Below are 25,845 nucleotides of genomic sequence, written 5' to 3'. Positions count from 1 at the left end.
TATATTCAAACTACACTATACTATGCTGGTGGTACTTAAGAAGTTGTCACAAGAGTAGATGAAATGATTGTAGTTAATGTTTATAAGCCTCCAGGAATCGGTTTGCCTTTTGAAGTGGTTAATACTCACAACCACCCCACAACCCGCTTGGAGGACTTCAGTAGACATCATGTAATATGAAAATATAGGCACACTAATGAAAATGGAACCAATTCGGTGGACTGGGCCGAAGAGCATGATATTCCTCTTATCTTTGATGCTAAGGATCTGGATACTTTCAGATCTGGTGGCTGGAATACAAATCACAATTCTGATCTTTGCATTGTCTCAACTGATTATAACGGTCAACCATTTCTGGTATCGAGAAAAGTACTAGGACTCTTCTCCCACATCCAACACCACTCAATTTTTCTTGAATTTGGGATTAGTATACCTTTCTTAAGGATACTTCCAAGGCCCAGATGGAATTTTCATAAGACCAATTGGGACACGTTCTCAGAAAATCAGGATAAATGGGTCGGATGGATCCCAACAGCAAGTTCAAACTACAAGCAGAACATTGACACTGTAATTAGCATAGCAAAAAAGTTTGTTCCCAGCTGGACAGAAGAGTGTGAAAACCTATACACAAAATTCTGTGAAATTAGCAAACAGTAGATGAGTTGTGGAGTAATATCAACACAGCTAGACATATAGGGTGGACTGAGATAGTTGAATTCCTGAACTTCTGTACATCAAGTGGGAAAGCTTGGTCTTTGTCCAGAAAACTAGGTGGCTGCACACCATGAGATAAATTCTGCCGAAATTTTTACAAAGGTACAGACGGTGTTTAGGAAGGATAGATTGCATGCAACCGGTGGTGGAGTGTTCGTCGCTGTTAGTAGTAGTTTATCCTGTAGTGAAGTAGAAGTGGATAGTTCCTGTGAATTATTATGGGTGGAGGTTACACTCAACAACCGAGCTGGGTTAATAATTGGCTCCTTTTACCGACCTCCCGACTCAGCAGCGTTAGTGGCAGAACAACTGAGAGAAAACTTGGAATACATTTCACATAAATTTCCTCAGCATGTTATAGTCTTAGGTGGAGATTTCAATTTACCAGATATAGACTGGGACACTCAGATGTTTAGGATGGGTGGTAGGGACAGAGCATCGAGTGACATTATAGTGAGTGCACTATCCGAAAATTACCTCGAGCAATTAAACAGAGAACCGACTCGTGGAGATAACATCTTGGACCTACTGATAACAAATAGACCCGAACTTTTCGACTCCGTAAGTGCAGAACAGGGAATCAGTGATCATAAGGCCGTTGTAGCATACCTGAATATGGAAGTTAATAGGAATATAAAAAAAGGGAGGAAGGTTTATCTGTTTAGCAAGAGTAATAGAAGGCAGATTTCAGACTACCTAACAGATCAAAACGAAAATTTCTGTTCCGACACTGACAATTTTGAGTGTTTATGGAAAAAGTTCAAGGCAATCGTAAAATGCGTTTTAGACAGGTACGTGCCGAGTAAAACTGTGAGGGACGGGAAAAACCCACCGTGGTACAACAACCAAGTTAGGAAACTACTGCGAAAGCAAAGAGAGCTTCACTCCAAGTTCAAACGCAGCCAAAACCTCTCAGACAAACAGAAGCTAAGCGATGTCAAAGTTAGCGTAAGGAGGGCTATGCGAGAAGTGTTCAGTGAATTCGAAAGTAAAATTCTATGTACAGACTTGACAGAAAATCCTAGGAAGTTCTGGTCTTACGTTAAATCAGTAAGTGGCTTGAAACAGCATATCCAGACACTCCGGGATGATGATGGCATTGAAACAGAGGACGACATGCGTAAAGCTGAAATACTAAACACCTTTTTCCAAAGCTGTTTCACAGAGGAACACCGCACTGCAGTTCCTTCTCTAAATCCTCGCACAAACGAAAAAATGGCTGACATCGAAATAAGTGTCCAAGGAATAGAAAAGCAACTGAAATCACTCAACAGAGGAAAGTCCACTGGACCTGATGGGATACCAATTCGATTCTACACAGAGTACGCGAAAGAACTTGCCCCCCTTCTAACAGCCGTGTACCGCAAGTCTCTAGAGGAACGGAGGGTTCCAAATGATTGGAAAAGAGCACAGGTAGTCCCAGTCTTCAAGAAGGGTCATCGAGCAGATGCGCAAAACTATAGACCTATATCTCTGACGTCGATCTGTTGTAGAATTTTAGAACATGTTTTTTGCTCGAGTATCATGTTTTTGGAAACCCAGAATCTACTATGTAGGAATCAACATGGATTCCGGAAACAGCGATCGTGTGAGACCCAACTCGCGTTATTTGTTCATGAGACCCAGAAAATATTAGATACAGGCTCCCAGGTAGATGCTATTTTTCTTGACTTCCGGAAGGCGTTCGATACAGTTCCGCACTGTCGCCTGATAAACAAAGTAAGAGCCTACGGAATATCAGACCAGCTGTGTGGCTGGATTGAAGAGTTTTTAGCAAACAGAACACAGCATGTTGTTATCAATGGAGAGACATCTACAGACGTTAAAATAACCTCTGGCGTGCCACAGGGGAGTGTTATGGGACCATTGCTTTTCACAATATATATAAATGACCTAGCAGATAGTGTCGGAAGTTCCATGCGGCTTTTTGCGGATGATGCTGTAGTATACAGAGAAGTTGCAGCATTAGAAAATTGTAGCGAAATGCAGGAAGATCTGCAGCGGATAGGCACTTGGTGCAGGGAGTGGCAACTGACCCTTAACATAGACAAATGTAATGTATTGCGAATACATAGAAAGAAGGATCCTTTATTGTATGATTATATGATAGCGGAACAAACACTGGTAGCAGTTACTTCTGTAAAATATCTGGGAGTATGCGTGCGGAACGATTTGAAGTGGAATGATCATATAAAATTAATTGTTGGTAAGGCGGGTGCCAGGTTGAGATTCATTGGGAGAGTGCTTAGAAAATGTAGTCCATCAACAAAGGAGGTGGCTTACAAAACACTCGTTCGACCTATACTTGAGTATTGCTCATCAGTGTGGGATCCGTACCAGATCGGGTTGACGGAGGAGATATAGAAGATCCAAAGAAGAGCGGCGCGTTTCGTCACAGGGTTATTTGGTAACCGTGATAGCGTTACGGAGGTGTTTAGCAAACTCAAGTGGCAGACTCTGGAAGAGAGGCGCTCTGCATCGCGGTGTAGCTTGCTCGCCAGGTTTCGAGAGGGTGCGTTTCTGGATGAGGTATCGAGTATATTGCTTCCCCCTACTTATACCTCCCGAGGAGATCACGAATGTAAAATTAGAGAGATTAGAGCGCGCACGGAGGCTTTCAGACAGTCATTCTTCCCGCGAACCATACGCGACTGGAACAGGAAAGGGAGGTAATGACAGTGGCACGTAAAGTGCCCTCCGCCACACACCGTTGGGTGGCTTGCGGAGTATGAATGTAGATGTAGATGTAGATGTAGATGTATGATGCTGCTCCCACAAACAAGTTGCAGCCAATATTGTATCCTCATCCAGACTTCCTCATATCCAAGCACACACTATTATGACTAAAAATAAATTACAGGCACTCAAAACAGATTTCAAAGCTGAAACTGAATACTTTCCACCTTTCAGCATTGAAGAAGTAATGACTGTCATAAAACAGGTAAAAACAAGGGAAGTTCCAAGCTTTGCTGGCATTTAGCAGAATTCCTTTTGCACTGAGGCAAGTATATGAATAAGGGCTGCTTGAGTTCTTCACAAACATTCTGCAAACAGGCAACATACCACATGAAATGAAATGAGCAGAAGTCGTAGTCTTACTGAAAACAGGTAAACCAAATGACAGGCCAGAAAGTTATCAGTCGATAGCTTTACTTTGTATGCTGTATAGACCTCTGGAAAGAATGGTGTACAACAGAAAATGTTACAAGATCTTTGAAAATACACAGGCTGAACAGGAAGGACTCATCATCAGTCACATTTATTGAACTAACAGCTGCATATGATACTGTCTAGAGACAAGGTGTCATACAGAAATTTCTACAAATCATCCCAAGGATAAAAATTGGCAATCACATCACTTACATGCTCAGTAACGAAGGAGACTAGTTTGTTGTTGAATATTGCTCACCAGCCTGAAAGAATAGCACTCACACAAAACTTGTTAATACACAGACCAACCATGCCATACACCTCAGAACTGGTACCACGAAACCCACACCTAATTTCTGGCTACCAATTCCTAGCCACACACCACCCCGATCTCTGCAGCAGGAAAGTGCACTTGTACAGCAGTACAAAAACTACAGAAAAATCCTAATCTCCTTGATCACACAGACATTCTGAGCATCAGCAGAGGTAGGCTTTGCTTTCATCAGCCAGTCTTAGAAATGCAAGAAAACACTGATGACTGCTGGAGATCCACATGGCAGATTAATGTGACACTGGAACAACTTAATGTGCTACGCTTACTGACCAATCCACCTAGCTATGAATTGCCGCACAAGATCTGGTTAGTTCTTAACTGAACAAGAACCAACAGTGGAATGTGTATTGACTCTTTACGCACACAGATGAAAATAATCTCACCAAGTTGTGAGTGTGGCACTGAAAAGCAGACTGTTCACTATGTACTTTCCTTAGAGCGTTTTCCCCATGACCTAACACAGTTCATAGTCATGAGGAAGGAACCGATAGTCTGTATTTGTGACCTGAATATTAATTTGTAGTCTGCACTAATTGTAATATTATTTTTTTGTGATGTAGCCACATGCTAAATAAATAAAATTTCTTTGAAAATTCTGGAGTCAAGTGCATCAGTGTTTAAGGAAAGTGTTTTTCTTAGGTCTGGCACAGTTTTTTGTCAATTACATGTTACAGATGCAACTGATACTTCAGTTTAGTTCATAATTTTGAGAAATAGAATAAATGTTTTATTTTAATTGGCCTATAATATTTCAATAATACCCTAAACATACACTATTTACGAGAATGTTGTGCAACACTGAAAAACAATCAGCACTACATGCAGCTGCTGTGTCATCAGTACTTTTACTCTGGAAGACTTCATGTAACCTCTTAAGGATATATGGTGCTCATCTTTGGATCTTCTATAATATTCCCATCTGGGTTTGTCTATCGAGCTCTTTACTAGGTGTCTCTCCTAAGAATCCTCAGGCTCATTTTCCCTGGTGTTTCTGCAGATATTTGCAATTATGTTTTTGCAGTCTGTAGATGGAGTCAGTTCAGGTGAATACTGCTCATAACATGTTTTGTGCTGCGCCTAGTCTAAATGGAAATTGTCAGTTTGTCTCCAGTTACAAATAAAATGATTTTTTAAGTGATATTTTATGTGCCCCTCCAATAGAACAATCCGAAATTAGCGTAGTACAACATCTGGTTTGTTGATGTGTAAAAACGGGAACAGTAAAACATGAAGAATAAACTTCAACCCAGCAGCAGCAGCAGCCAGCGCGGGCCAGGCCAGTATTGCTGTTGCTGACATACTGGTTATTCTTTGTGTTTTACTGTTGTCCCTGTTAATACAGATCGACAAACCAAATATCGCACTAATTTCATTGAAAATGTCTCCTGAAATACCATAGAAAATGAGTCTGACAGCTCTTGGGAGAGACATCCCATATACCTCAGCTATATGGTGAGTTATTACTTTTACTCCTCTAATTACAAAATAAACAGTGCTTGACAGAAGAACAGTGATAAAAAAAAGCTATAATATGGAAAGAAATTTAGCACAAGGACTACCTACTGGAAGAAACTAGCATACTATACCACTGCACAAAATGAACGAATCGCGTACAAAAACAACAACTGGAGTGGGGCTGAGAAGCAGGGAGCTGATGAGTCTCAATCATTCAGGATATTTTTAAATAATTTATATGGCAGATATGAGAAATTAGTTGCATGAGGAAAGATTTGCAAGTGATGGAGAGCAGGAAATGTCTTGCCAGAGACCAGACTGTGACATATAAGTGCATGAACCGCATCAAGTTTTCTTACCATGTGGCAACATTATTTTTTTCTGATTTGGAGGGGGGGGGGGGCACACTATTTTTCCACTTTTAAGATAGCCCCAACTTGTAATTGAATGATCGTATCCCATATAATGTGAATTATAAGTGACATTTAAATCTTCTTGTTTTCTTTTTATCTTTACTGTTAAGCTACTCTTACAAGGAAAAATATAAATTATTTCCTTAATCTCGAGTTACTCTCCACCCACTGTCTGGACTTTGCCTTTCCTTCACCACATATCAATGTTACATTTTTCTATTTGACCTTTCCCAGTATTAGGAAGAATTAATTTTCAGAGGCTTGAGGAGATTCAAGAATGGTTTTAAATTTATGCACCAGACTTGATACAGCAATTTCTATTGCAGCATTTGATAAGAAAATATTAAAATTTTGGCGATAATAAGTTTTATTCTCATTCTGAAAAGAGTAAATAGCTTAAACACTATTAATATGTTGTACAAAAATTACCTCCATTCTGGTGTGGAGTGAAGGTAGCACCATCTAAGCTTCCAGCGGTTGAATATGACTTGGAATGCTGATATGTACTGCTGCTGGCAGTGCCAGATTTCACCACTGGTGGAATGTTTGCATTATCGTCATTCCTCAGGATGGCCACAGGTGATGAGGACAGACCGGCCTCACCGCTCTTGTGAGCCGAGTGCTGGTCATAGTTGCCATCTCCTGCTGTGCGTGTCCAGTGGTTCTGATTGTCAGTAGGGGGAGGGCGGTAGTTTTTAGGCTTGGGAGGTGGCACGGGCTTGTAATTGGCTGATTTTGGAGGGGGCATTGGTTTGTTATAATCACTGGGTCTGAAATGGTTAAACAATTTATTGCTACCATACTTGTGGCCAATAGAATTGCAGGTAAATCTATATACAGCATAATCTATTTAAATACTGAAGAGAAAGTATCTAAACTTTGTATACTATGCATAAAAACATTAACTGAAAGCACTGTACTACTAAATGATAATTATAGTGCCAGAATACAGTGAACACTAAATAAATCATAGATAAAGAAACTGTGTGTGCGTGTGAGTGAGTGTGTGTGTGTGTGTGTGTGTGTGTGTGTGTGAGAGAGAGAGAGAGAGAGAGAGAGAGAGAGAGAGAGAGCATAACTACCTGGTTTTATCAGAATTAGATATTCATTTCTAGGCATAAACATTTTTTTGCAACAAGATACATTTTTCTAGTGCTACTTTCACACAAATTATTAGGAACAGGAAAATTTTGTGAAAAGCAACACAAAATCTATGATTTCTAGTGGTTCAATGCAAAATTAATGGTTTTTACAGATTTACATTTTTCCCTGTTTCCATGTAAAAATGTTGCAAATTTGAAGGATGCAGTTTACTATTATTGCTAACTGACAGTTATTAAACACTGAAATTGGCTTTTGATTTTTTTTCTTAAAGGCTGAGAATTGTGCATAACCTTAAAATGACAGTCAGTTTTCCACAGAAAGAACTATGGCTCTAGATGTGACATCAAACAGAATACCCTACCTTCAACACTCTCTATTTTAGTAACAGTTTGTCACCGACATAACATTTCCCGACACTTTTGCACAATCTAATGAAAAAAAAGTGCGTTTTTGAGAGATCTTTAATGTGGTGCATCAATTAAACTACATAATTTTTAGTAGGACAGCATATATATGGAAAATACAGCACTTTCATAATACTAACACAACATGGCATCTGATCACTTTTCAACCTAACCTAGGCTGGGTCTATGCAACAGATCTTGCTGCAACCACAAACATCATTTAAAATATAAAAAAGATAATATTGAATAAATACTGGTATAAACATTCTCAGTTTTACCACCAGAAACATGTATGTATGACATCACCTGCCCTGTTCTCTGATTGGATGACAGAGGGCACTGCCACAATTTGGTGGTTTTCGTATATGTACTTATGCACTACAAAAATATGCATTTTAATTGGTGCATCACATTAATGAGCTCCCCAAACCAGATGAATTTTGTAAATAAGTTGTGCAAAAACATTTACAAATCTGACATCACTGGATAAAATTGATACCTGTATTTCAACAGAAAAATGAATATTGCTCCATTATTGTGGTAAAATTAGGATTTGTTTGTTAAAGTGGTAACATGTTGAGAAATATAATGTGACAAATGCTTCGGACTGAGATGAAATATTATGGCCACAAACCCGTGTATTAAGTCTATTCATAGCTCCAGGTTCTTACTTTGACTGTGAAATGATGAACTCTATTTATACTGACATGACAAGGAGTCTGTTATGTGTAACTAGAATGACAAATTTCAGATGTATGATATTCTGAATCTCTTTATAACTTAGTGGAAAAGCAACTTTCCAAATCAGCAGGATATGTGAATATTGTCAAATGTCTGGTATTGTGCTGCTGGCAGTTCGTCTTCCACATCAAATTGCTGCCTCTGGGAGATTGTTCTTACACTACAGAGAAGTGAAGTGTTGATGGATTGGTGGCATAATATCTCAGAAAAGAACTTTGATGATAAAACAATGCTTTCTGTTGAAATTTATTTTTCTTTAACAGATTAGATTCAATGGGTTTGATACAAATTACTCTTTTAACAACATAAATAAATGTGATCTGTGTTGTCAAAAAAAAAAAAATGTAACTGTTGGGTATACTTTTCATTTTCATATAAAACAGGAAAACAAAGAAATAGGACAAAAATAAGTAATATATGGTTCGTAATTAAAAAATAAGCTGTCAGAAACTAAAACAAAAATTAGCAAAAAATTATTACAAAATTGGAAGAAAACCCACAGGGGGCAGGGACGTGCACTCATGGGGGGGAAAGGATGAAGGACAGGGGGGGGGGGGGTGAAAATGGTCATAAAAACAATTTTTCTCTTGCCCCTACTTATTATCAGTCTTCAACATTGTGCTAAACGAATAACTTCCAACTTCAAATCACACAGGAATATAATGAGCCTCTTCTATTTACAACTTCCACAGACATGGCATGATAAATTATTTCACAGTCAACACTGATTGCAGTGAGGATTTTCTGGAAAATACTGTAGTGGAATCCCCAAGATGTGCCAAGCTCTGCAGATACAGATTAATGGTAAACCATTAAATACAAAAGTCATTAAATAGTGTTCATAATGGCTCACATGCTGTGATGATTCATAATTTCTTCTGTTAATACTAAGAGCAGTGACTGTGACAAAATTACATACTTTACTTACATGTATTCATTTGTCTACAATTTTATAACTGCAAATGGCACACTAACAGGGACAAATGAAACATGTATTGGCAAATTTGAGATGTTCTTTTTTCTCCTGTAAGAATGCTCTCCTCAAGACATACAATAATGGAACACAGTGAACCACACATCAAATTGAACTCAAATATTGATTACAAGGGGCTCACACTCACTTTAGTATGAACCGTTCTAGCTGAATGTGCCCCACAGCAGCATTCTGCACCACTATCTATTTGTCTTCATGACAAGATGGAGCTCTAACGGTGATGTTCAGTTATAAAATTGCCACTACAGCTATACTGAAATGTTACTGTTGAATTTTTATATTAAACTTATCACCACGTATGCCATATTTTATGTTAGCTTGGATTATTGACTTCCTGGTACAAAATCAAAACACAGTACTGGAGCTGACTGTAGTTTCTACAATTTATGTCATTAAATGAAGCTGACAGAAAAACTATAGGGATAGGGAGCTAAATACAAGTGATAAAAATATATTTGTACTCAATAATGGCAGTTAGCAGCAAGATGTTATGTGCACACACTTAAAATATATACCACAGTTCCTTTGTGCAGTCTAATGGCTAATCTCAATTATTACAATGTGCCGCTGACACAGAATTAGACAAATGGTAAATAGTTGAAGAAATTTGATAGACTAATGACAGCTCAGCATATAAGACAAATGAAAAAGTTATTTGAGGAACACTAACACAATATTTTGCTGCGGAGACTAAGCTCAGACTAAAGTGTTTTGGCTAGATATAAATATACGAGAGGCTTTGTGGAGTGGAAGAGTTGCATGATATGTTCTGTATGAAAAATGTTCCAAGAGTTCTGATGAATAACTGGAAATAAAAGACAGTAAAAACATCAAATGAAATCATTATAAAAAAAATTCCAAATAATGTTTCAAAGAAAAGTTACAAAACTGTATAGCAAAGTTTTAAATACTTACCTGTATTTACTGTAGTCGGGCGGTTTATTTGGCTTTGGTTCTGTGTTGCTAACTTTAATCGGTTGTGCTGTCGACCTCGTGAATCTATATGGATCATGATTCCTTGGCGACAGAGGGCCACCGTTTGTACTACATTTCAGGTCATCGTGTGCATTAGGACCCAGACGATTACTGTAGGAGTCGTACGAGGACACACTGTCGTAGCTACTCTGTATGAATAAAATAGTAAAAACTGTTAATAATTTTAAAAATTTAAAATGCTGACAAAACAATTTTGAAACAATTACTTTGAAGCCAAATATAAGATTGAAATACATTTCTTGAAATAATCAAACTATGGCTGTGCATGGTGATATTGGAGCTGCTAGCAAATGTGCACTGAAATTTTTCATAATGTGTCAAAATTTTATTATTACTGACCATTATATAGGAGGAAGAAAACCAATGAAGCAAACAACTGGAGATACAGCGTCTGACAGTTGCAGTGCCACAGTTAGTTCCTTTAGTTTATGGTACATGTGCTCATTTTTTGAAATTTAAGAAAGTGTTCATCTTTTGTACACTGCAGTGTTTCCATTTGATAAAAATGTGTATTTACCAGAGCTGCAGGTAATGTAATTTCTATGAAACTGGAGCTGTGACCACCATTTGTCTGTTTCACAAACTGTGGCAGTAGCATTTTGCTTCTAATAACTGCATCCCTGTAACTACTGTAATTATGTTTGTGGTGCGAGTAATGATATTACGGTGAAATAATAACATCTGACACCATTTTACTGTAACGATATACTTTATTCGCTTCATGATCAGAAAATGTAACAATAAAGAACAAGGGTAGACATCAAGTTTTTTCAAAGATCATCATAAAGAGAGAGCACACAGATCGATGTATTGAACTGATACATGTTGTTAGTGACATACATCTTCTTTGTTGTACTTTATCCACAACTAAAAAGTGTATGAGATTTTTTACAACTTGATTCAGAAACTAAGTGCTCTGTACAACTGAATTCCTAATAAAATTAGCATTAGCAAATGTTTATTCCTGTCTAGTGTCAGAAAAGGTAATTTTTATGTATTGTCACTATAGATTTGATTTTATCAACTCTTGTTGTGTGCAATTTTTTATTTATTATAAATTTAGAATTTAAGCTCATTTAGTTCAATTAGAATGTGGACTCGGAATGACAGCCATTTTCAGGTGTGAAATGTGATGGTTTCAATATGTGCACAGTAGAAAGGTACCTTGCTTATCTGTTAAGACACTGCAAACTACAAAGAGAAGATTTTTGGGGAAACTACCCTTAAAGTGGGACCTCAAGTACTATTCCCTCTGACAGGTACTGCTACGTCTCCATAAAAAGGTAGGTGGGTCATTAGCAGTAGTGCTCTGCTCTGTAAATACAGTGTCTGGAGGGTGTTCCAAGTAGGGAACCCAGACCCTTTACCGACAGACCGATGTAAAACAACTCTGCCTGTAAATGTTCAACATCCTGTACCAAGTTAAAGAAAATATAGAACTGGGGGACTACGGAAGTGGTCAGCAGTCTGAACATAAAGTGAGTAACTGTGTCTTCCACAGATGTGGCAGTATGGGACAGGATGGGAAGCACAGATCAGTATGCATTTGACACGATAAAGTGAGCTCGAGTTCGCGGCCTATACCCTGTTTCCTGAAGGTGACTGGCATGTGAGGCAGGAAAGACTGGCCGTGCTCCTCCCGTTTCTATGAAGCAGCAGTCCTCCTAGAATTGACTGTGAACCTACAGTTATGAGATGAGTGGGGACTTGGATAACAGTTTCTGACTACTTTAGAACAACCGAGGTTGTGACTTTCTAGACTTGTGCCACAGAGCTGAAAGATGCAAGCCCCCAGAAAGTACTGAGGGCTAACAGAAATGTTCAGACAAAACTGACTTCCAGAGTATCTAGAGTCCCCTGTTGCTACTTAACAGCCGGAGTAGATTTCAGTCGTCCTACAACAGATTGGACAAACTATAATTTTGTGAGTGGTGGTAGAGACAAAGCTTCCTATTAAACCATTATACATACTACATTCTACATACATAAGGGAAATTTACTTATAACACACAGTTTTAAGCCCAAAAAATGATGGAAACATACTTTATTCTTTGAGACTAGAATCAATTACCACAATAAAATTATTGTCACAGTTATTACTGAGGTATAATGAGCTACAGAAATACGGAAAAGAGGTGGCCATACATTACACAAATTGAGAAGATGCGGACGTCCTCGAGTTGTGACATGTCAAAACATATGGTGGTTTTCTCACAATGAACGATACCTCCTTAACTTATTTAGACATCAATTGTACATTGAGTGTTAATTAAAACTTAGTTGCTGTTATGTACTTGTGGTTATGTTTTATAAATTGTTGTGCAAACGTGTTGTAGATAAAAGGTGAATAAAGAGATCCTGCGAGCTGTTGGGTGTCTCAAACCGTGCAGTCACCTGGGCGTCGAGAAGATATACGGCAGAAAATGCTTACAATAAGGTAATTTTTAAAAATACTGGTAGCACCACTCATTTGTTAATTTTAATGTCTCACAAAAATTTTAACACAGTTCTAATGAGCAGTATCGTTTTGATTAGAGTATAGGAAAGTTATCTGATCATGGGAATCTTTCAGTCTGGGCACAGTGAGGTTGATGTTACGAGGTCATGTAAGTCAATGTGAGAGCTTTGCTACCTTTGAATGTTGTAGTTCAAAAAAGAATTTGGTACTGATAATTTCTGGAGAGATTAGTAGAGGTTCCTGTGGTTATTCAAGATATTATTCAACTACAATATGAAATTGAAAGATCTTGGGCAGTACAAGAGTAACTGAAGACTGAAATAAATGGTTGACTCCTTGAGCTGATGACTGTATGTTAACAAATCACTTTTTGTTAAATGATAATTTTGTTTGAAGATTACTGATTGGAATTGGTATAAGTTCCAATTTGGTTCCCATCTATGGTACTAGTGGGACTGCATGGGACCACCTTGTCAGGAAGAATGGTTTCTGTACATGTGTGAAATCAGTTGTGAATGTTGCAATGAGTGAAATGGGAAAACCAACCAGTACGCACATGGTGTCCAAAGCATCACATATTAGGTATTTTGAGACTTTTAAAAAGCTTTTAATTCAGTCTAATACTGATATCTACTAAACAAAATACGTGTGTAAAAGATGTCTACACATGCTTGACTGTGCAAAAGACTTTCTATTACAATGAACTCAGAATGTTATTACACATAAATAGCCATCCACAGAGACAGAAATAATTTTGACTGTGGACTAGTAAAGGATGACAGTGCCATTACTGTTCATGACACACTGCCGGGGGTGGGGTGGGGTGGGGTGGGGGGTGGGGGGGTGAAGGATAAGAAAAAAGATGTGAAGCACCCAGAGGCGAGGAAGAAACATAGTGATACTTCACAGGTTGAGACAGTATATGATGTTATTTCATCGATTACAGAATCGAGTCAAAATTTAAAAAGAACTTGACATCATGAGCACTCTAATCTGTACGATGTTGCACTCCCTCTAGCCTACAGGCATGCACTGTATCCTCTCCTAAGGTAAGGTGGCCCACAAGTTTTGTAACTTAGCCTTGACATCCCGGAAACTGGCACTGTTAGAAGATGGCTACCAATGGCAGTTATAAAGCGAATACTGAGGAACATGAATGGTCTGACAAATGGGCAAAATTGAAATGGCACATCTCTATGATGCTTCGTTCATATAAAATCGAATACATTATTAATAGAATGAGTGAATGAGTGGTGTCGCCACAGGAGCCGATGAGTGAACAAAAGGCGGCATACGAAGAATGGCAAAAGCACGATGTGGAAGCAGCAAGTGTCATAGCGAGTGTGCTACGCAAACCGGCTGCTGAACTTGTGTTGATGTACAAAAAAGAAATATCGAACAAATGACATGCACAATTTGAAAATACTGGCACATATATTAATTACAACCTTCTTTCATGTCAAACATTATGAAGCAGATGGTAGTAGCACTCAAGGTATGTGGCTAAGTGATGAATTAACAAAAAATAAATAGAATACATTATCTGAAATAATATTAAATGATCGAATCTTACTTATGCTGGGAAAGCAATGTATAATTTTTAAGATATCTGGGTCACAATACCACTGGAAATTCAGTGTTTGAATTTAATCATTGAAAAACTTTGTGCAACTAAATTTCATCAACAAAATATAATGGAATCACCTACATCTGTCATCTCAAATGCATGACAAGGGGAACAAAATAAAAGTCAAAAGAATGCGGAAAATAAAAATTTCGATGTAATAAACACAAACTACTAGGACAAGGGGCGGTGGAGTATTTGTGGAACACACGAGAAGACATTATTGCTTTGCGAGAGAGAAGGCAAGTGGAAATCCAGTGTTTACTCCACATTTCATAGGTGAGTCTACTGGAAACTACAGTGGTCTAAATAAATGGTCTCATGGCAGTGGTGCTACAAAGAAAATTACTCCAAAAAAATAGCACTTTCATTCTACACAGTGAATTTGATGTTCCTGGAGTGATTTCACTGGGTACTGTGCATTTGGTCAAGAAACAGTTAAGATCAAAATTGTATGATGCGATGAATGGTTGAATGCCAGAATGGAAAAGGTTTTATATGTGCCTGATGCAACTGCTCAGCCAAAGCAGCTGCATGTAACAGCTACAATAAAACGTTTTGACAACAAATGTGCTGTGATTACTGAAAAAACCAGTGGTGACATTGTCATGAATGGTTATGTGGAAACTGGGCTGTTTGTATTGAACATGGGAGCTGTCAGTCCAGAAAAGAGAAATTAGTTGAACTTAGTGACGCCCTCTGAAATATTGCCAAGTGTACCAAAAGATATGGCCATCAAAAGGAAACACATGTGAAGAACATCTTGAAGAAGATTGCAAAGATGAATTTTGTGCTGGATTTGCATTAGAAAAGATGCATAGAATATCATTCACACAACAAGCAAACCACTCCACAGCTACTGGTGAATTAATTCATGATGTCAATGGATCAATGAATACAGAGTCGTTTGGAGATGCTCCACATGATGTATGTGTTCTAAAGAAAATTTCAGTAAATTTTGTCAGGTTTTCCTCCTGAACACAAATATGGAGTATATGATGTGATTAAACATTTAAAATCACTGGGCATGGTGTTAAACAATCCAAAAGTGATGGAAGCACAGAATTTAATGAGAAGAGAGTCACTGAATTTCTTATAGATTTGGGAACAGAATTATAGATTCCTCCACCCTGTAATCCTAAGCAAATAGTGCAGCTGAAGTGATTCTTCAATTTGGCTCACTTGATTTTGGGGAAAACCAGTGTCAAGTGACTACAAGAAAAATTAACAGAATTCCTGAATGCAGAAGCTTTCGAATGTTTAGCAGGTGGTAAACTGGAAAACAGAAGACAGGCAGAAAACCACCCTGGATAGAAAATGGTGAATTCTTGATGCTAAGAAAAGTTGGTACTGATTGACATAAAGATCCAAACTGTTTTTATGAAGTATTGCAGTCAAATGAGAAAGGAAAATGGATGCAAGCTATTAATGAAGAAATGGAATCACTTAAGATACACAATACATGGATGTTAGCTGAACATCCTATGAATGCCGAAGTATCGCAGAATCGCTGGGTTCTATATCAGAAGGTTGAAACTGATGGAAGTAATGAAGATCATGGGTTTACAAAACAGTGCTGCAAATTGTTGTCTGGCCTACCTAAAACAATAAAAATAGACTTTATGTAGAAATTTATCTTTATGATGGCTTAATTGTTGGCACTCACTCAGAAGAAACTACTGCTCTTCTAAACACTTTACAATGTAAATATGATATAAAAACAGGTTCCCTCAATACTTTTCTCAGCAAAAAAATGTAGTAAACAAAGAGGGAGCAATTATGATAAGAAGAGGACAATTTAAGAATTTACAGTGATGGTGATTTTGCTGGTGAGAAGCAGTCAAGGCACTCAACAGCTGGCATTATGATGATGTCCTATGTTGGAACAAATTTATGGAAAGAAACAGTTGGCTAATCTTGTGACAAAGTCATTTGAATGAGTTTGGATTGATTTACTATGTGTAAGAAGTGAAACAGTAACTATTTGTTTGTTTATTTGCTTGATTTTTTTTTCTCTTTTGGAGGAAATGTTGTAATAAAAGGAAAAATGTAAACTGTTAGTCAATAGTATTTTTTGAAATGCCGTTTCGCTTTGTAGGAACTCTTTGGAATAAGTTTTGTTACTGAATAGTTCACGTCCTGTGAATAATAGTTCCTTAATGAAACTGTATTGGTCAAGCTCAATAATTTCTGCAACAATTTTTTATACTTTGGTCTATCTAATATCTACTTCTGGCACCCACCTCCTTTTCCTTTATAGCATTAATACCATAGCTTAATTTTTTTGAGACTGCACCACCTTCAAGCATCTAAAAATGCCTCTCTTGTGTGATCTTCTACATCTACATCCATACTCCACAAGCCACCTGACAGTGTGTGGTGGAGGGTACCTGTCTGCTTGTGTCTGTATATGTGCGGATGGATATGTGTGTGTGTGTGTGTGTGTGTGTGCGAGTGTATACCTGTCCCTTTTCCCCTTGAGGTAAGTCTTTCCGCTCCTGGGAGTGGAATGACTCCTTACCCTCTCCCTTAAAACCCACATCCTTTCATCTTTCCCTCTCCTACCCTCTTTTCTGATGAAGCAACCATGGGTTGCGAAAGCTTGAAATTTGTGTGTGTGTTTGTCTGTTTTTTATTGTGTCTATCTACCAGCCCTTTCTCATTTGGTAAGTCACAGCATCTTTGTTTAATATATAAAACTGATTGCATGACTTCACTGTTAATTTGTACCATCTTCTTTTCAGTGTGCTCTACTAAATTATTTTAGTCCTATTATAACCGATTTTCATGCCTACTTTTAAATTTACTTTATTCCATCAGCTGAACTTCATCCACACTAGAGAAAAACAGTGCTCACGTGTGTGTGTGTTTTTGTACTCTAGTTTGTTAAAGAATGTATCTGGGAGCTAATAAAATATCATTCTTTCTTGAGTGGCTGTCGACAACAAAATACCTCTACTGTCTGGTGTGTGGTCTCCATTACTCTTAAATTATTTACATTTGACCAAACAGTACTCATCTGTTTTCAAATATATGGCAGCACAAAAACTTATGTTAAATTGACACTGATGTTCTTAATGTGCTTTCCATTCAAGACAAACTGGCAGCTGTTTTCAGCCAAGTTCATTTGGAAAATATTAGTTTTGTTTCAGTCAATCAGTTGAAAATATTACTCAGTGAAAGATAATGATTGCAGGACTTCTGTTAGCTGACTATTTCAGCTAAGTAATTAGGAAAATGAGAATTCCTGGATGACAATTGGTTTCACATGTTTCAAGTGATTCACTGAACCTTTACTGAAATAAATGAATGCTTTTCACCAAGGTAATCTAAAAATAGTTTGTTACGTGCAGCAGAATCAATCATAATAATTTGTTTGACAAATTATACACAATTATTAAGTATCTGAATACTCTCATAAGACAATATCAATAATTACATCAACTCATATGTACTTATATGATACCAAATTATCAACATTTTGCTGTTGTATGTTTTTAACTAATTAAAAATCATATCTCTCAGAAATGTACTAGTACCTCACAGTTTCAAATCACTGCAAGTAATATTCAGACAATTAATGCTGACAATTTTAGCAGCTTTTTAGCTGTGCTACTGGAGAGTAATTTGCTATTGGCAATACATTTCGTTAATTCATACTCACACTGTTTTATACAGAAAGCAGAAAGCAAAAGAAGTGAGAGGAGATGAAAGGCTCCATCAGACTACTATATAGGGTGGATAAGTAATATCATCAAGCCTCCAAAAAAAAGGCAGATCTCGCAACCTAGTAAACCGAAGATGTAACCTTAACTACTTGCAAAAAACACTTTCTATAGTCTCAAAAAGCACTCTCATGACCATTATCACATGTAAGCTGAGGACATTATTGCAAACACGATACAGTACAAGTGTAAATATCTTGCAGCTTAGATGATGTGTTTCCAGGTAATCGTTATAAGATGACAAATCCTTTCTTCTTCACAATATTTCAAAAACTGACTACAGTGTCTCTACAACTAAGCTCAGTTTTTAGACTTATGAATATGTCTGATACCACAGCTTGCAGCTCCTGGTGGAGATGAGTAGGTGAGACACCAATATACTGTGCAGAGAACTGGAATTCTCTACCCAGATGGGCACTCTGCTACACATCTTCTAGCAATCACACTTGCCAAACCTCAGAAATAAAACCTCTCAATTTTTTCAGTTGGTAGTGAACATATTACGACTGACTGGGGAGCAAAATAACTGATCATGGTCGAAGTAGAGAGGACCTGCTATTGATGTTGGTGTGGAGGCTTGCGTGCCTCATCGATACAGATAGCCGTACCGTAGGTGCAACCACAATGGAGGGGGATCTGTCGAAAGGCCAGACAAATGTGTGGTTCCTGAAGAGGGGCAGCAGCCTTTTCAGTAGTTTCAGGGGCAACTGATTGACTGATCTGGCCTTATAACATTAACCAAAACGGCCTTGCTGTGCTGGTACTGCGAACGGCTGAAAACAAGGGGAAACTACAGCTGTAATTTTTCCCGAGGGAATGCAGCCTTACTGTATGGTTAAATGATGATGGCATCCTCTTGGGTAAAATATTCCAGGTGGGGACTACTCAGGAGGACATTGTTATCAGGAGAAAGAAAACTGGTGTTCAGCGGGTCAGAGTGTGGAATGTCAGATCACTTAATCGGGCAGGTAGGTTAGAAAATTTAAAAAGGGAAATGGATAGGTTAAAGTTAGATATAGTGGGAATTAGTGAAGTGGCAGGAGGAACAGGACTTTTGGTCAGGTGAATACAGGGTTATAAACACAAAATCAAATAGGGGTAATGCAGGAGTAGGTTTAAAAATGAATAAAAAATAGGAGCACAGGTAAGCTACTACAAACAGCTTAGTGAATGCATTATTATGGCCAGGATAGATATGAAGCCCACGCCTACCACAGTAGTACAAGTTTATATGCCAACTAGATCCACAGATGAAGAAGAGATTGATGAAATGTATGATGAGATAAAATAAATTATTCAGATACTGAAGGGAGATGAAAATTTAATAGTCAAGGGTGAATGGAACTCAATAGTAGGAAAAGGAAGAGAAGAAAACGTAGTAGGTGAATATGGAATGGGGTTAAGGAATGAAAGAGGAAGCTGCCTGGTAGAATTTTGCACAGAGCATAACTTAATCACAGCTAACACTTGGTTCAAGAATCATAAAAGAAGGTTGTATACATGGAACAAGCCTGGAGATACTGAAAGGTCTCAGATAGATTATATAATGGTAAGACAGAGGTTCAGGCTCTTAGCACTATGGGACTTAACTGCTGTGGTCATAAGTCCCCTAGAACTTAGAACCACTTAAACCTAACTAACCTAAGGACATCACACACATCCACGCCTGAGGCAGGATTCGAACTTGCTACTGTAGCGGTCGCGCAGCTCCAGACTGTAGTGCCTAGAACCGCTCGGCAAAGAGGTTCAGGAACCAGGTTTTAAATTGTAAGACATTTCCAGGGGCAGATGTGGACTCTGACCACAATCTATTGGTTACGAATTGTAGATTAAATCTGAAGAAACTGCAAAAATGTGGGAATTTGAGATGGGACCTGGATAAACTGAAAGAACCAGAGCTTCAGGGAGACCATTAGGGAACGATTGACAAGAATGGGGGAAAGAAATACAGTAGAAGAAGAATGGCTAGCTTTGAGAGATGAAATAGTGAAGGTAGCAGAGGATCAAGTAGGTAAAAAGATGAGGGCTAATGGAAATCCTTGGGTAACAGAAGAGATATTGAATTTAATTGATGAAAGGAGAAAATATAAAAATGCAGTAAATGAAGCAGGCAAAATGGAATACAAACATTTCAAAAATGAGATCGAGAGGAAGTGCAAAATGGCTAAGCAGGGGTGGCTAGAGGACAAATGTAAAGATGTAGAGGCGCATATCACTAGGGGTAAGATAGGTACTGCCTACAGAATAATTAAATAGACCTTTGGAGAAAAAAGAAACACTTGCATGAATATTAAGGGCTCAGATGGAAACCCAGTTCTAAGCAAAGAAGGCAAAGCAGAAAGGTGGAAGGAGTATGTAGAGGGTCTATACAAGGGGAATGTTCTTGAGGACAATATTATACAAATGGAAGAGAATGCAGATGAAGATGAAAGAGTTTGACAGACCACTGAAAGACCTGCTCTGGGAGTAGACAACATTCCATTAAAACTACTGACAGCCTTGGGAGAGCCAGGCCTAACAAAACTCCACCATCTAGTGAACAAGATGTATGAGACAGGAGAAATACCTTCAGACTTCAAGAAGAATATAATAATTCCAATCCCAAAGAAAGCAGGTGTTGACAGATAAGAAAATTATGGAACAATCAGTTTAATAAGCCACAGCTGCAAAATACTAACACAAATTCTCTAGAGACAAATGGAAAAACTGGTAGAAGCCAACTTTGGGGAAGATCAGTTTGGATTCCATAGAAATGCTGGAACAAGTGAGCCAATACTGACCCTACAACTTATCTGAGGAAATGGATTAAAGAAAGGCAAACCCACATTTCTAGCATTTGTAGACTTAGAGAAGGCTTTTGACAATGTTGACTGGAATACTTTCTTTCAAATTCTGAAGGTGGCAGGGGTAAAATACAGGGAGTGAAAGGCTATTTACAATTTGTACAGAAACCTGATGGCAGTTATAAGAGTTGAGGGGCATGAAAGGCAGTGGTTGGGAAGGGAGTAAGACAGGGTTGTAGCCTATCCTCGATGTTATTCAATCTGTAAAGGAAACAAAACAAAAATTTGGAGTAGGAATTAAAATCCATGGAGAAGAAATAAAAACTTTGAGGTTCGCCGATGACATTGTAATTCTGTCGGAGACAGCAAAGGACTTGGAAGATCAGTTGAACGGAATGGACAGTGTCTTGAAGGGAGGATATAAGATGAACATCAACAAAAGCAAAACGAGGCTAATGGAATGTAGTCAAATTAAATCGGGTGATGCTGCGGGAATTAGATTAGGAAATGAGATGCTTAAAGTAGTAAAGGAGTTTTGCTATTTGGGGAGCAAAATAACTGATCATGGTCAAAGTAGAGAGGATATAAACTGTAGACTGGCAATGGCAAGGAAAGCGTTTCTGAAGAAGAGAAATTTGTTAACATCGAGTATACATTTAAGTGTCAGGAAGTCATTTCTGAAAGTATTTGTATGGAGCATAGCCATGTATGGAAGTGAAACGTGGGCGATAAATAGTTTAGACAAGAAGAGAGTAGAATCTTTTGAAATGTGGTGCTACAGAAGAATTCTGAAGATTAAATGGATAGATCACATAACTATTGAGGAGGTATTGAATAGAATTGGAGAGAAGAGAAATTTGTGGCACAACTTGACTAGAAGAAGGGATTGGTTGGTAGGGCATATTCTGAGGAATCAAGGGATCACAAATTTAGTATTGGAGGGCAGCGTGGAGGGTAAAAATCATAGAGGGAGACCAAGAGATGAATACACTAAGCAGATTCAGAAGGATGTAGGTTGCATTAGGTACTGGGAGATGAAGAAGCTTGCACAGGATAGAGTAGCATGGAGAGCTGCATCAAGCCAGTCTCTGGACTGAAGACCACAACAACATGGTTCCAATGAGGACTTTATAAGACTGAAGTCTGATGTCAACATAAGAGTGAAGATTATCAGGTCCTTAAAAAATTAGATCTCACAGTTCCACTAAAAGTGCCATTAAGTTGATCTTTTAGAACTAAAGCAGTACTGGCAGTTTACAGTTGCTGAAGAAAGCAGAAAGTAATAACAGTGTTAGTTACCAACCACCACTAGAAATATATGTACAAGAGTACCATGGTATCACCATAAAGAGGGGCTATTCCTCATTAGACAGTCTACAGTCAGAAATGAATTATGCATTATTTTAAATGAGGTTTAAATTTTGTGCTATGTGGATTTATTTTCAAGCAGCTGGAGATTACTTTGTTTTGGCACTAAACTGACTATGTTAGTGGACATATACTTTATATGCACAATATTTGGCATTTGTGAAAATTGGAACACCAAGAATAGTATACTGAGCTGAAAAGCACTTTACACCACAGATTAGGTACACGATCTCCGATGGAGAGGTTCTCTTAGAGTGGGAAACTCCTACACGCTGCTATTGGAACTTTAACTGTCACTGTGCAATATCAACAAGGAACTAGTTACACTCCTTGATAATCTCTCTCCACACTGTCCGTAAGGGAGTCGGTTCAGGAAAGCGTAAACAAACTGCATACCGAGCACATGTGGGGCTGCAGATCAGGTAGGAGGAACGGCAGTATCTGTCAGTCTTCGAAGTGTCAATGTGTGGATAGGCACAGCTCAAGTGAAATGTATTGTATACAAAGGTGAAAATTAGGAGCTGCATTTTCCTGGTGTGCCAGTAGCCAATTAGGTAGTACAAAGGGGTAGTCGCCGACAGCTCTTTTTTGGGCTTACACAATTCCACTCTGGCCTACAACAGAGGCAATACACTTGTTACAACACCAAACTCACATTCCAGAGGACAATGGTTCGAATCCATTAGCAGCTCCCCAGATTTAAGTTTTCCCTAAACTGCTTAAGGCAAATGTCATGATGTTCCTATCGAATGCACTTGATCAATTTCCTATGTGTAGAACTGCCAGCCCAAGCTAGTGTTCCACCTCTAATGACTTCAGGCAAGAGATGTCAAACTGTTCTTTCTTTCTTCGCAGAATATATAGCTTCTGTCTGGGAATGCATACAGTTCTGCATATGTCTGTATTAACCTGAGAGTGTGTGTGAAGCTGTGCAACCTGTTAAAGATAATGACAACCACAAGATACTCTGTCATCCAGTGCCCATTTGTCATCCTATGACCTACAACCTTCTTCTGTGCATTGCCCCCCCCCCCCCCCTTTCCCTGCTCTCTCTCTCTCTCTCTCTCTCTCTCTCTCTCTCTCTCTCTCTCTCACACACACACACACACACACACACACACACACACCACTCTCATAGCAGTATTCCCTGCCTGAACACAAATGTCATGGTACAATAACCCATTTCCCAGAGACTAATCATTCTGACCTGTTCTAACTCATTCACACCCTAACACTGTGGTATCAAGTATCCACACCAGCCCATGGGTGTCAGAGTTAGCAACAGAATTGAAAGTTTCCACCAGACGTCATCGTGCTCCTGCGGGATCTTGTAGAGGTGGTGGACCACACCCACTGGGCCACACCTCCAGCAGCGCACCCTGCCATCGCAGTACAGGGTGGCTGTTTGTAGAGTCGGAGAAATACTAGTTACGTAAATCTTCCGTTTGATACGTTAACGTGTTCGCCGATCGTTTTTGCTCCCGTCCAGTTTTCCTCTGATGACACCGCACCGCTCTGTACCCCTCCTCTCCTCACCACTGTATACCGAGTCATACGCAACAGCTGTACTCCTCCCATAATGATGAGATCTAGTAGTACTTACTTTCATATTTTCATTTTGTTTAAGACGTCTTCACTGATTCTACCTCGTGTAATACTGGCCTTTCCAGTCAAACAATTAGAGCATTAATGAGCTTATGTAGGTCAATGATTTCTGATGCTTTGTTCCTAGTACCTCCCACATTCCAATATTCATTTGGCCATTCATTCCAGGTCTATTATGTTGGGGACAGTTACTCAATGGTGTTGGTTCAGTCAGAGAAATAACTTGTTATGTGGGAATACGATAACACAAACTTTAGAGACATTCAGAGCAGTTGCAGGGGAAAAAAAAAGAATGAAATGCACACATTTTACTTTCATGTTGTCTAGAAGTGTCACAAGTCAGCAAGTTCGTGTGTTTATTACACGAATGTGAAAGATAATTTATTTTTAGCTGCAAAATAGATCTCTAACAACACTGTATGCAATTATTGCCATCAGCTCAGATAATGCTACACGAATTGAAATGATCCATTCTACAAATATAATTATCATTAACACTTCTATTTAGCAAGAACTATAGTCGATAATATGTCTGATATGTAAATAATATACTGGAATAAAATGTTTGGACTTACTGACTTCATATTATGCCTTTCGAGAGATGAGCTGCCTGCAATTCTGTGATGTGGGGTGGCATTTATGTAATTTGGAGGCTCACTACGAGACGCGAAATCGGGTTCTCCGTCACTAGTTTTCCCGAAGAGTCTTTCGGCAGCAGACCTGCCTAAAGTAGTGTGAGGGGGCTTGTTGCTGCGATCGATACGGGGTGGGAGTTCGGGCGGCCCACCGGTCGGGAGAGGTGGGGAGTGGGCCAGTGGGGATCGAGGCAGGACACCTCCACCACTCCCGTCGCTCGTCCGGAGCTGAGGGTAGCCGGCAGGACTCGACGCCTGATGGTGGTGGTGGTGGTGGTGGTGATGGTGGTGGTGGGCATAGTTGAGGTCGACAGTGGAGGAAGTGACGGGAGGCTCACTGGCTGCTGTCGTCAGGTGTGTAGGGGAGAAACCGTACTTGCTGTCACCCCCTTGAGATCTCCGTTTGCCGATACCAGCTGACGTGAGATTGTGCCCGTGATGATGATGGTGGTGATGCTCAGGTGGGACAGGGACCCCATTGTGGTTATCATAACCCTGCAGTAAAAGTATACGACAAAAATAGTAAAACTGTACATAACTGAACACAAAAAACTAGACATATGTTTTTACATTAATAAACAAAATAAAACAATGTATATATTTTGTGCTAAACAGCTGTGTACACAACAAAACTACCTCGGGAGTTCTGAATAAGAGCACTGATCTTGAATCGAAAACAAGATATTGATAATTACTTCTTAATTTTATTTTTTTCACTGCCACATTTCTCTTGTGGCAGATTTCAGAAATATATTAAAATTTTTAATACTTGAATGCAAACACTGCTCTAAAGAAGGTCAGGCTGTCCATGTCAGTTATTGTAACTTCTAATATTAATCATGGACATCATACAAACTGGACATAACAATATCAGAAAGACAGTTAAACAATACCATGAAATAATAAATAAATACATTCTGCCAATATATACAATCCATGAAAGATTTTCACATAACTCAATGCATGATAAAAGTCTGTGAGGGATATCATTACATATCCTGTATCCCAATCTGATCATTAACAGAAATGTCAGACTCATTTCTCATTAAAGAGCTACATAAAATATAAAATTCTCACTTTTACATGCCACTGTGCTTGTCTTTAGGTCTTATCCCACAAAACAATTATTATTATGGACAGTTATGCATAACAGACACAGTGAGGAACTTACACAAATTTATAAGTTCACCCACTACTTCCAATTACACATTCTCCATTCTGAAGGTAAAATGAATGTGGTCCTTCTCAATATCTATTACAGTGTTCTTATATAATTTGAATAACAGAAATGTGTGTCTGAATCAAGAGAGCAGTGTCCTACTAATAGAGCTTAAATTTGAAC

At 38.6% G+C, this 25,845-nt stretch overlaps 1 protein-coding gene across 5 annotated transcripts in view; it reads right to left on the bottom strand.

Moving 5' to 3' along the window:
* LOC126202545 (tight junction protein ZO-1) overlaps positions 1–25,845 on the bottom strand; it is a 731,102-nt gene that overhangs the window by 69,272 nt on the left and 635,985 nt on the right. For 3 of the 5 annotated variants that reach the window (XM_049936873.1, XM_049936875.1, XM_049936874.1), the window contains 3 exons: positions 24,444–24,998; positions 10,225–10,433; positions 6,496–6,836 (listed from right to left, as the gene is read on the bottom strand). In XM_049936873.1, the coding sequence (XP_049792830.1) occupies positions 6,496–6,836; positions 10,225–10,433; positions 24,444–24,998 (1,105 nt within the window). The remainder of the gene's footprint in view (positions 1–6,495; positions 6,837–10,224; positions 10,434–24,443; positions 24,999–25,845) is intronic. The other 2 variants (XM_049936877.1, XM_049936876.1) reach the window with 1 other exon arrangement.

This window comes from Schistocerca nitens, chromosome 1, assembly GCF_023898315.1.
Source record: "Schistocerca nitens isolate TAMUIC-IGC-003100 chromosome 1, iqSchNite1.1, whole genome shotgun sequence".
NCBI classification, from domain to species: domain Eukaryota; kingdom Metazoa; phylum Arthropoda; class Insecta; order Orthoptera; family Acrididae; genus Schistocerca; species Schistocerca nitens.
This window is presented reverse-complemented; position numbering and strand designations above follow the sequence as displayed.